This window comes from Nilaparvata lugens, chromosome 7, assembly GCF_014356525.2.
Source record: "Nilaparvata lugens isolate BPH chromosome 7, ASM1435652v1, whole genome shotgun sequence".
Lineage (NCBI taxonomy): Eukaryota > Metazoa > Arthropoda > Insecta > Hemiptera > Delphacidae > Nilaparvata > Nilaparvata lugens.
The window spans coordinates 30,394,736-30,407,987 of record NC_052510.1 but is presented as its reverse complement, the minus strand read 5'-3'; the positions used below and the strand labels follow the sequence as shown (position 1 = coordinate 30,407,987).

General features: G+C 32.5%; 1 protein-coding gene across 4 annotated transcripts in view; it reads left to right on the top strand.

Annotated features, from left to right (window-relative positions):
- LOC111046376 overlaps nucleotides 1–13,252 on the top strand; it is a 104,858-nt gene that overhangs the window by 14,227 nt on the left and 77,379 nt on the right. For 3 of the 4 annotated variants that reach the window (XM_039432505.1, XM_039432510.1, XM_039432507.1), the window contains 3 exons: nucleotides 2,148–2,281; nucleotides 7,930–8,046; nucleotides 12,607–12,798. In XM_039432505.1, coding sequence (XP_039288439.1) covers nucleotides 2,148–2,281; nucleotides 7,930–8,046; nucleotides 12,607–12,798 — 443 coding nt within the window. The remainder of the gene's footprint in view (nucleotides 1–2,147; nucleotides 2,282–7,929; nucleotides 8,047–12,606; nucleotides 12,799–13,252) is intronic. The other variant, XM_039432506.1, reaches the window with a different exon arrangement.

The window sequence follows — 13,252 nt, the reverse complement described above, 5'->3', positions numbered from 1 at the left end:
TCAATGCAAAATTTTAAAGCAATAGATTCACAGGAAATTACATAGACTTGAACATAACATTATAAAATATACGGTACATAAGAATACTCACTTCTAAAAATAACATTGATTACAATACTTTGTAAGTCTTGAACACACGGAACCGTTTACTACGGTACTACGGTTGCACTGAAAATTTTATGGAAATTTTTTTAAATATTAAAATTTTTATTTCAAGTTTTATGTTGGAAGTCCGCGAAAAGGCCGGTGGCCCAAATTCATATAATAATATGAATTTTTCTCACTATTTATTTCTTTTAGCTATTTTCTTCCAGAGCAACTTGAAATGGAAATCTCATATAGACTATACTGTCTCTAAAGTTACCAGAGGTGTCAAAATTCATTTTGTTTTGTTAAATTCTAGTTGGATAAGTTTATTAATCTACAAAATGTTATATAATTTAAAGTGTCATTTATGATGAAGTTAAAATAAAAAAGTGATTTGATTTATGTTGAAAAATAAAGAGAAATAGTATCAGTTAAAATATTGAATGTCTATTATGGATATGTCGCTATAATGTGGGCAAATTACAGTTACTCTCTAAACCTTTTTGTATTTCGAAAAAGAGCATTTAGAACTATTTGCAATGACCACTTCTCTCTCATTGCAAGCCTGGGAATTACGAGTTTACCATGAATTTTTATATACCAATGCTTGTTGTTTGTGAGGTCTAACTCACATTTATTTTCTAGTCATAATTATGTTCACTCTCATTACACACGGAATCGATTAAACCTCCGAAATGAATTTTACTATTATAGATCTAGTCTTACTAGTTTTAAAGCATGGGTAATCAGATTTCATAAAAACCTACCATTATATATTAGAGAATTGCATGAAAAGGAATACAAACAGAAAATTAAAAAGTTTCTGTTGAAGAAATGTTTTTATAGTTCAGAAGAGTATTTTAGCATTAGGTTGGACAGAATAGAATGATGTGATAATTTTTTATGTTTAGTGTTTAGTTGTATGATTTTCATGAATATTGACAGTGCCTGTACAATATTTTATATAATAAATGAAATTTGGGCAATAAATGAAATTTGATTTGTCTCAATAATTAAAACAAACATCGATCGTATTGTTTCAGCTTAACGGGGCAGCGGCAAATTTAAACGTTTGATACCATCTGTCTTGACTCTTTACTATTAAAAAAAGTAGTAAAATTTGAAAATATGGAACAAAATGGATTATTGAATCTTTCTAATAATCAAAATTTTAGGGAGGACAGTGTCCGAGCGCCGCCCCTGGTTGCTATCTTGTATCAGAAGTATGAAGTACTGAGTATCATAGGCTACTACTTATGATTGTTTAATGAAACCATAGTATAACAGCCTTGGGATCGAGAAAATAAGGGAAGAATGAGAAACAATACTGCTCACACAAATAATCAATGAGGAGCTACAGAGAAATGAAGTGTGAACATTTATTGCGTAGTCGCATGATTGCTTTCCTATCAAAGAATGGTGGCATACAAGGTGCCAAAAGGGAGACGATGGATGAACATATGGAAGCCTCAACAGGTTTAGCTCTGCAAGTTAACTTAGTTGCTCTAATGAGACTTGAAGACACCTTGAAGCCTTCGAAGGCGATGACCATTCATTCATAGGCAGATTATTTGTGGTACATTACAACACTCATTAGTCACTCATTCTGCCGTTTGTATAGCCTTATTGATAAAATTGCTATTTCCAATTTTTGTGAATTTCAGTTGGCTGTTAAATTTAGGGTCAAGTAGCCCTACCTCATAATTTATAAGTTTATGATTCACAGCGACTCAAATAACTGCCTCTATAATTTCTCATCACTATTTCATTGTTTGTACAATTATTTAGGCACAGAGACTGAGTGGGTTTGGTAACGTTCACTGGATGAATAAGAACAAGCTTGTTGTGGAGTAAGCTAAAGCCCACCCAGGACTGTAGAGCTAAAGAAAAATTAAAAAATGTTGCATTGTACGTGTGAATTGCGTTATTTTCACTCGTTTGCGTTGTACACGACAGAGACAAATTTGATACAATTAGAAGTCCCACTAGTATAGTCAAAAATATTATTGCCCTGCTGCCCTGCTTTTGTTATTTTCAATTGCATAATTTTTATTTTTCAGGATGGACAGCTGAAGACTACGCACTGATAGGCGGTCATCAGGCGTTGGCAGTGGATTTGAAGGCGAAGGGCCCTGCCAGAGAGCAGCTCAACAAACAAATGGAGGAGGTGGTCAATGCGAATAGCTCTGATGAGGTATGCTAATTAGTTAAAATTGCATTTTCAGTAGATCTTATCAGTATTTTTTCAAATTGAATCAGTGATCATTTTTCGATACAGGCTGTTGTTGAAATAATATTTATTATTTGATATCAATTAAACCTTTAGTTTTGGACAGTTGGTGCCAAAAATCAAGGATTGGATAAATGTTGGGTATTTGTTTGACATAGCTAATAAAAAATAAAATTCACGTACCTCAGTTTTAATATTTACAACGAAAAATAGAAATAAAGTAGCGTACTTTACAGTACTTCAATAAATACTGTAAAGTACTATAGTACAGTACTTCAATAAATACTGTAAAGTACAATAGTGCTATTGTAATAGTCAAATTGAAAATTACTGAAGCCAATGATTGATCTGGAAAAATAGATAAAAAAGTTTTATTTCAAAGTAAAGAATTATTAAATTTCGAAAACACATCTTGTTTGAGACTGAGAAGAAATTCAATCAGTCGCTAAAAGAATTAACAGACAGCAATGTTAGTTATAATATTACAAGAAGAATTTTTTTTTTGATTCATTGTTTTGTTTAAAGCTCCATCATCCATTATTTATGTGCAAGAATCAGCGTAGCCAGTTTAAAATTACCATTTTTGCAATTAAAATAACGTTATTGTATTATCAATTACTTGGATAATTTTTCTAAAAGTGATAATAGAACAAACCTTGAAATAAAGGGATTTACGTAATAAAAAGGTTTAAGAGTGAGCCTAGCTTATAATGTCTATGAGCGGGAGGCTGTTAGCACTGTGCTATACTGTTGGTTGAACGAATGTAGTGCTCCGCAAGTTTTTGTATAATTAGATACGGTATGTAGAGCTATAATTTGATTCATTAAGTGTGCTCGAGTGAGGTGTTTATTGATTGTAGTACCTTCATGAACTTAATTAGAATAAAATTCTTAAGTAGTTGGCGTAGCAGTAGCAATGTTGAAAGCCTAACTGCCTACATTGCATAAGCCTTTTGCGCCATTTTTCCAACGCCTGCATTCTATTGCACTCGTGCAACAGCAGTCATAGTCACAGATAAGAAGTGGAGCGCGGGTGACCTTGACAGCAGCCAACCCCCAACGAGCAACGACAGCAAGTGCATTTATAGCTGATCCATGGTTGGCATTCGAGAAGTCTGAGCTTGACTGCGGTGCCCAACGATCATACCTTATCGTGCTCTCTGTTCAAACGCGAAATAAACAGTGTCTGTGCTAGCCTTTTTGCTCATTAATAGTTCGGAATTTTCAAACATAGACCGGCCAAGAGGATCACCTGGTGAAATAGTTGAGTGAAGAAATTCAATAACAGTCAGAAAATGTCTGATAGTAAAAAAATCGTCATTGATGGGGTTTATGCTCAAAAGATATTTTGCGAAAAAGAAATATTTAAAGAATTGGAAAAAGAACTTTTAAAACAAAAGCCGAATATAACTATAAAACGTGGATTTGACTTTTTGAAAATTGAAGGAATTCGCTTCAAATTCTCAGATGATAAGCCTATGAGGCTGATGGCTGGAGCGGAGGATGGCGAAGAGAAACTGAAATCTTTGGGATTTTATGTGGGTGAGGGAAGCTGCATCTCGAGTCTAGTGAAGCCCGATAAACTAGCAAATTGCCACTACTCGACGGCCGATCCAGGTGCGGATTAAGCAGTCTGTGTTTGTGAGACGATCAGATCATTACCTAAAATTACTCTATTATAATGTGTGTGCATTAAAAGGCAAGGTGAGAAACTTTGATTGTATTAATTTTATAAAAGACTGTGATTATTTTCATTTCCGAAACTCACATTGTGCAAGAAGATATAGAGTGGGTAGGTGATCATCTCATTAATTTTGAACTGGTCTGGTGTTATGCGGAAAAAACATCTCACTACGGTCGTGCTAGTGGGGATATGTTACTAGGTATTAATAAGAACTCAGCTTTTAAAGAGAAGTTATACTTTAGGAATATTGGCAACAAGAAAGTAGTTGTTTTAAAATTCAATAATTAGTCTGTTTTTATTCATAATAATTATGTTTTTGTTCACTTTCAATTGGTTTGCAGACGTCACGGAATGCGAGTTTTTTAAAAAATAATACTGGACTCAAAGATAAATGGTTTTATTTTCTTTAGTCAAGTTATATTTTGTAAAGTACTGTTGTTTATTTTTTTCCAAGTTGACCACGAATACTGGTTAGTTTCGTCAACTTAGCTCCTGTTTTTTTAAATTGTAATTTCCTATGCTTCTGTAAAAAGAAATGAATTTCATTATTTCAAATTTCATTTTGAACTTGTTGCTTGTGCATATTAACTATAATTTTTTAAATATTTTATTACATTTTATTAAATATTTATAATTTTTTAAATATTTCTAATCAATTTATTAATTCAAGCCATCTAAATTCAAAATTTTAGTTTTAATTTTTATTTTGGACTAAAAGTTTATACAAATTGTACGTGTGAAATTCTAACCTTTTCTTGGACTTTTGTTACCTATAAATTTGAAAGAAAAATAGCACAAGGACTACCTAATTATTTTATCTGCCAATGTTATTACATTAGTGTCATTTGCATTGTAAATAAAAATAAAATAGCTGGGAAAGTGAATTTATGAAATGAACAATATATACTGTTGCAAAACTCAGATGAGGTTTTTTACTTTCCTTGCCCTATTACTATAGGTAAGGAAAGTATTGCTTTCCAAAAAAATCTGGTGTGGTACACTAGCACAACTTTCCTTGCTCATTGAACTGTAAGCCCCGTTCTTAAACGAGAATAATTTAGGGGAATAACATAATGACGATTGGCGGCAACATATTTGAAACTACGATCAGACTTCTGTATATGTGTGTATATAATTGTTTTCAGAGTACTTTTTCCTTTGTGTAAATTGTGAAATTCAATGATTTTTTTAAAAGTCGTCAAAACAGCTGTTCTACAGATGAAATATCTCGACTATTTGTTCTTTTTATGAACTGCTCTACCTACCTACCTCATGCACGAGAAGGAGGTTACAAAGTCCATTTCTCAAGGATGGGGTGGACCCCCTATTAGTTTCCCAGAAAGAAGACTCATGCCAGTTGATAGAGCTGATAAATAACTATACAGGGTATGAATTTGAAAAAAATCGGTCAAGTCATTTTTGAGAAAATTGTGAAAAACATGGTTTTCTAATAATTATCCGCCATTTTTCTTAAGAATATTACGGAGCTCCTGCAATTTTCCCAGAAATGAGACTCATGTCAGTTGATAGGGCTTATAAATAGCTATCCATGGTATAAATTTGAAGAAAATCGTTAGAACCGTTTTCGAGAAAACAGTGAAAAACATGGTTTTTTAGTAATTATCCGCCATTTTTCCGCCATTTTGAATTCAATTTTATTGAATTTCTTATTGTCGGGTCCTCATGGTATAAGGACCTTAAGTTTAAAATTTCAGGTCAATCAGTTGATTAGGAATGAAGTTATCGTGTTCACAGACACACACACACACACACACACACACACACACACACACACACACACACACACACACACACACACATACATACAGACCAATACCCAAAAACCACTTTTTTGGACTCAGGGGACCTGAAAACTTGAAATTAGGGTACCTTAATTTTTTGGAAAGCAATACTTTCCTTACCTAATAGGGCAAGGAAAGTAATAAAAATTAAGGTACCCTAATTTCAAGTTTTTCATACGTTTCAAGGTCCCCTGAGTCCAAAAGCATGATTTTTGGGTCTGTGTGTGTGTATGTGTGTGTGTGTGTCTGTGAACACGATAACTCCATTCGTAATCAACTGATTGACCTGAAATTCTAAACTTAAGATCCTTATACCATGAGGATCCGACAATAAGAAATTCAATAAAATTCAATTCAAGATGGCGGAAAAAATGGCGGATAATTACTAAAAAAACATGTTTTTCACGGTTTTCTCGAAAACGGCTCTAACGATTTTCATCAAATTTATATCATGGATAGCTATTTATAAGCCCTATCAACTGACACAAGTCTCATTTCTGGGAAAATTGCAGGAATTACGTAATATTCTCAAGAAAAATGGCGGATGATTACTAAAAAACCATGTTTTTCTCGATTTTCTCAGAAATGTCTTTTTTTTCAAATTCATACCCTGTATAGTTATTTATCAGCTCTATCAACTGGCATGAGTCTCCTTCCTGAGAAACTAATGGGGGGTCCACCCCATCCTAGAGAAATGGACTTTGTAACCTCCTTCTTGTGCATGCGGTAGGTAGGTAGAACAGTTTATAAAAAGAACACATAGTCGAGATATTTCATCTGTAGAACAGCTGTTTTGACGACTTTAGAAAAAGTAATCAAATTTCACATCTTACACAAAGGAAAAAGTACTCTGAAAACAATTATATACACACATATACAGAAGTCTGATCGTAGTTCCAAATAAATATGTTATCGCCAATCGTCATTATGTTATTCCCCTAAATTATTCTCGTTTGAGAATGAGGCTTACAGTTCAATGTGCAAGGAAAGTTATGTGAGTGTACCACACCAGATTTTTGGTAATAGGAGATAAAAAGTCCGAATTTGTAGAGAACAGAGAATATCAAGTAAGTTGAGCCAAAATGTGTATAATAGTAGGTTGATTAGTAAAACTAATGTTGCAAAACATGCAAGTGTGAATAGAGGCGTGAGAGGGTGGATATGTGCTCTGCTCAGAGATGGCATACATATTACACTGAATCGAAGAGTAGAAAGTGATCTAGAGGTGGAGGAGCAATGAGTAATCAGTAAATGATATTGTAGTGATTAACGTAGATTATTGTAATTATTATGTAGTAGATTTTAAGGTAGTTTTTCAGTCTTTTTCTGATCATTTTTCTCCAATCGAGGCTGTATTATATGAGGGTAACAAGTCAAGCAATGACGACTATCAGTGTTTACTGTTAAATGTTTGCCTAAATTGTCTTAAAATAAGTTTAACAGTGTAAAATATAAGGAGAAGATAGCATTACGGGTAAACAATTTATTGTTAAGCGATAATGTCTGTCAGAATGTGACAAATATTAGAGAAGAAGGCTCAAGTTAGGAGCCGGGCAAAGTTCAGTGAGGTAGCTTATTTTATGAAAATGTTCATCATCTATCATTTATTTATTCGAGATAAATATTTCCTCTAATAATTTAATTTCCTTTTATTTGTACTCCTTTCTCAGAGTTCTTCTCTAATTGCATTAGGTTTGCTCTTCATGGATAATATGGAAAAGCATTTTGATGAAAATTATTCGATTAATATTAGCTTTTTTGCGGAATTAATGTAATTTGATCTATAGATAATTAAGATTTATTGTTCTATGCTTTTTCTACGATTTATGTTTGACTGTAAGAAGAATGCTATTGTTGGTTTTCCCCAACTTTCCGGCTGGCGATTCATTAATCAAGCCGTAAATGTGTGTTTGAAGATATTGTATTGTACTAAATTGAATAATAAAGCATTTTTTCTATTCTGTATTCTGTGATGTCTGTGCGCCACAAATATTATCATATGCTGGAATCAAAATGTTGATATCAATTCCTAGATTCAATTATCAACTCGATGATACTATTCAGCAGTTAGCAGTAGCCTAGACCTACAATGTTGCAAATAATTTAGTCATTTCGAAATTTTGTAGGCTAAAGAAGAAAAACCTTGTGATGATTGTGGACAAGATGTTTTTTCTGATGAATGTGAAGCAATAATTCATGAAACTGCAGTTGTCCAAATGAATGCTCTTGCCATTGAATCAAATGTAAGTTACAGCTCTCCTCCGCTAGGAAATGTAGGCTTTGTTATCATTGTATATGTAATCTTCATTATTCTAAGATATTGTATTGGGTTGCATAATAGAAATTTTGTTTCTTTTTCATAAGTTCGGAAGGAAAATTCGATAACATAGCTACTGACCAAGTGATACATTTATTAACCAAAGCATTTTTTTCCGTTTAATATCTGTGTAGTTTTACGCATATGGATGCAATAGAGTAGCAAATGTTTGGGTATGCATATTAGAAACATCATTTTTATTTTTCAAACTGTTTTCTCATCAGTACAACGGATGAGAGAAATGTTTATTTCTTAAATTAAACACACTTTGACAATAATCACCTCGTGGAATAAATGACTTTTTGAAAATTAACCAGTAAAAGATAATAAATATAATTGACCAATGGTTGGGTTTAGTATAAAATGAGCACATCCGAAATTACAGTGGAACTCCAAAATGTGACAAAAGGTAGTAAGCCTACAAATAGTAGGCTTTCAACATAGAAAGCCTACTATGTTTTATTAATCAAATTGTATCGCAACTGTTGCTCTACAGCTCAATTATGATCTATTTAATCCCATTTTTTTGCATTTATGCATTTTACTTGTAATTCTATTCTTATAAAATTCATATCTCACTGACTGAATGACTCACTCACTCACTCACTCACTCACTCACTCACTCACGATTTCTGAGAAACTTATAACTTTCTTATAGGTGCTAGGTGCTCCCTAAGAAATCTTTCATCGATATTTTAACTTGAAGTGGAGTTTTTATGGGTTTGAAGTTTGTCTTTTAGCATGTGTATTATTCTTCTTCCAATCTCTTGATTAAAATTAAAATGTTCACACCATAATATGTTAATAGAACTATAAATCTAGAGAGAGTACCTTTTCGAAACAGTTGCTACGGTTAGAATTGGCAACTAAATTAATTAACAGTCTAATTTTGTCAGGTTGGCAGTAAGTTGAGGATGGTTTCTAAACAAGATTGGAGTTCTGTCACTTTATTAGGTGAGCATTGAGTCGAAGAACTTAGAACTTATTAAGAAATAATTTGATTGAGCAGTGCTGCTTTAATCAGAGGTATTCTCGGAAGTATAGATATTAAACCTCAGTGTTTCATGAAACAAATTTTTACGACGGATGTTGCTTTCTATTAATTAGTCCTATTCTATCAAGACTACTTTTATCTGTATATCCAACAGATTTCTAAAACTGCTCCAACAATTTCGATGAAATTTGGATTATTCAGTATGATAGGTGGAGTATATTTTTTAAACGTCAGAAGTGGCCGTTGCGGAATCTGTATGCAAAAATGATGCCAAAATTAACATGAGAAAACTAAGGGATTCTTTATTTAAACGGCCAAATAGCTGACTTTGCCTTCCCAAATGTAAGGATGTCTTCAATAGTAGTAGGCCTAAGGCGCTTTTTCCATTAATCAAACATTGATTGACTTAGCAATAGGTTTGTTTACAAAATTGGAGTATGCAAAATGGTTTGAAGTGAATATGAACACTTGAAGCTTGCAGCATTCCTCATTAATAGCATCAAACAATTGATGTGAATCTTACTATAATTTCCATTTACATTAGATTATACTAATGATCAGAACTCTATCAATTTGAATCAATCATTACAGTTCTGATTTCTTTTTTCAGATGTTATACATGTAAATAATCTCATCAAAATTAGACTTTAAATGAAATCATATCATGGTAGTCAACTTGATTGGATTGATTCAATTTAGATTTATGAAAGTTCTTATTGAAATGATCCCACTTTAATATTTATGTGACTAAAATTGATTCCTTGTCAAAAAAAACTGAAAATTAGCTACAAAAAATGTTATACTCATTATTATGAATGGACTCTTATCCTCCTGTATGGACATCCTGTATACCATGGAAGAAAGAATCAGTGAAAGAGAATTAGCTGCTATTACATTTTTAGGCCCGGTTGCATAAAAAACCTTTTGAATTTAAATCATTATTAAATTACATGAGAACCAATCTTAGGAGGTTTGTTTCCTAAGAATAAGGCTTCTCTGATTGGTTCACGTGACATTTAATCGGGATTAAAAGTTAACAGACTTTTTGCAACTGGATCTTAGACATTTGAAACGAAAAGTAAGCGATTGGCTTTGATCATCTACTGATCTGCATTCTGTCGAATAATCCCCGGAAATTAATTCGTTAATAGGAAAGAAGTATATAAGAGCCTTTTTATAATTTGAGTATGTATTTATTGTGGATATTTTTTGTGTCCAATGATTGTAGAATCAACTTCAATATCATGAATTTGAATAACATGATCATTATTTTTAATACGCACTCTTATAACTTTAAATTTGAGTTATTCAATTATCTATTTAATGGTTGAATCTCATCATATTCCAATCTCAAATCAAATTTATACAAAGCCGAAACGTCATAAATAAATCATAGAAATTCCAATACAGGTGTGATACTTATCTTCATATGAGTAATGCATCTTTATCTGCTTTTATGTGAACAAATTATATTTAGACTTTTCCTAATCTGTCAGCATTGGCAAGAATCAATGTTATTCAATGTTAACATGAATCAATGTTATTCAATGTTAACATGAATCACTGTTATTCATTCAATTATGTATGACTGTCACACACACACACGTTATTATTAAATAATACTACTTGTGATTGCAGTTGCTATCACGTTAGTATAGTCTTATTAGTTTAGCGATTCTGAATTATTGACAATGTGGGTTTCCGTTTTTGCGTAAATGCCTTCGTCAAATTAAACCTGCCAAATTACCCTTGTAAAAGAAATATTAAGCGGTTTTCATAATTTCCACCAACTCTATCTAAAAGTTGCGGATATCAAAGATTACAATACAACAGCTTATGAGTGAGTTCTCGAACCCAGGGGGTCACTAGTAATAATAATTTTTCTCATTATGTATTCGACAACTCCCATTAGACCAATTAGTGAGCTCAGATTATTGGAGCTCTACTGCGCAATTATTACGCAATACATTTCAATCATTCCATTTCAATCATGTTCACCATAATTTTTTTTGTTACCGATGTTTTTGGTAGTTTGAAATGGTTCAATTATTGTCTTTGTAGGTTTGTATTGGTGTGGTGAATTTGATCTGGTTGGGTGCTTTTAAACTATTTTCTTATATTTTGTATTTCTTAAATTGATTATCGTGATTATCCGATTAGAAATTATTTGTGTCGATATTTTGCTTCAGTCAATCACAGTAATTCAGTAGAGAGTAGGCATTAATTATGTTATTTTCCTCACTCTAAATGTTGCATGCTGAATTAGTTGTTGTGAATTCTAATTATACCTTGACTCATGTTCATAAGCTACATAAGCTGTTCCTGGTAAGAGTCAACCATAAATGATTGATCAATTACTCAGTTACAACATGTAGTATAGTTACAACACTATATCTACCCTTAGCTCCGTGTCATGGATGTCGAAACAAATGGTGTCAAATGGAACAGCTTTCACACTCACCGAAGGTGTGTACACTAGTACGTAGTAGTCGTATGTAATACAGTAGGTACAGCAGTCGTATCGCTGCCACTCATGTCGGCTAATATAGCTCTGTCTTCCACAGTTTCGTAAACGATTTTCTCAGTTGAAGGTAATGAAAGGTTGAAAGGGTATCTCAACCCGTCTCGAAGATATTCACATTATTAATCATTACTATTCAAAGCAGAAAGGAAAGAAAATAGTATGAGAACGGCTTAGTATCTCATAAAAATATGCTATTTCAAGCTGAGTGTAATTGGGGATCCTACTCAAATTAAAAATACTACTTTATTTTTTTGACTTTGAAAATCTAGTACGCTATCTTGGATCCGCCATTTTGAATGCAACTTTATTTTTTTAAATAGGAAGGTGGTCATGCGATACATGATTTCATTACGGAATTTCAAGATAAAATGAATGTTGAAAACCGCACATCGATATCTCAAACTGTTTCGAAGATATTCATATTATTAATCAATACCTATTATTTATTTCATTTCTGATTTGCATGGTATTGATTTATAATTTGAATATCTTCCAAACGGTTTGAGATATCGATGTGCGGTTTTCGCCATTTATTTTGTCTTGAAATTCCGTATTGAAATCATGTATCGCATGACCAACTTTCTATTTAAAAAATAAAGTTGCATTCAAAATGGCGGATCCAAGATGGCTTTCTAGATTTTTAAAGTCATAGTTAAGTAGTATTTCCAATTTGAGTTGGATCCTCAATCACCCCCACCGTTAAATTACCTTTGTGTAGGTGATGAGATATTAAGCCGTTCTCGGACTTTTCACCCATTCTGTATTACACGATTACTTCTGTATGAATAGTAAAATATATTCATTTTAAACAAGTACTTTGATTTCTCAGATGTTGTAAAGCCATTTAACGCTATTGAAACCAGTTTTTTCAAATTTGAATTTCTTACCTATGAAGAAACTTGATACATTCTTCATTTAAAATGCCCTTAGGCAATGCTATTATAGGCTATCATCCACTTTCTTTTCAGAATGCCAACAATGAGTTGGACGATCGCACGATTCGAGAAGAGGATGATGTTGGCATTGCAAATGAAGAGAAAGGAGAAAAAAAAGAAGAAGGAGAAACAGTTGAGTCTCCTCGCTCTTGCATTACCCCTCCTCCTCTCCAGCCTCCTCGTAGCTGGGATCTCATTCAAGCTGGAATGATTGATGAGAAAGAGGTAAAGACTCTCAGACAGACGACTTCAAAAAATCTAAAATCACTTTCTCTTAAGATTTGTCATTTCTGGTCAAAGTATGACCATTCATTCATTTTAGGATAGCATAGCTCAAACAATAAAGATATGTTATTCTCTATTCAGTTATTTGTAGAGCAAGCACTTATTATTTAAATGATGAGAGGAAAGCGGGAGAAACCTCTACTAGTTCCCAAATTTAGAATAATAACAGTTCGAATTTAGTCACATTTTACCTTTTATTTTTCATAAATGTCTAAAAGGATTTATACTGAAACTTTGGAGTTTAAAAAGTAATTAAGGAACAGAAATGGAGTATCTTAATTATATAGTAAATCATTATAGAACTTAATATAATATAAATAATTTCTATTAAAATTACTGATTCATTTTTTAAGGTAGAGAAAAACTGGTAATTAATTATTTTATAATCTATATA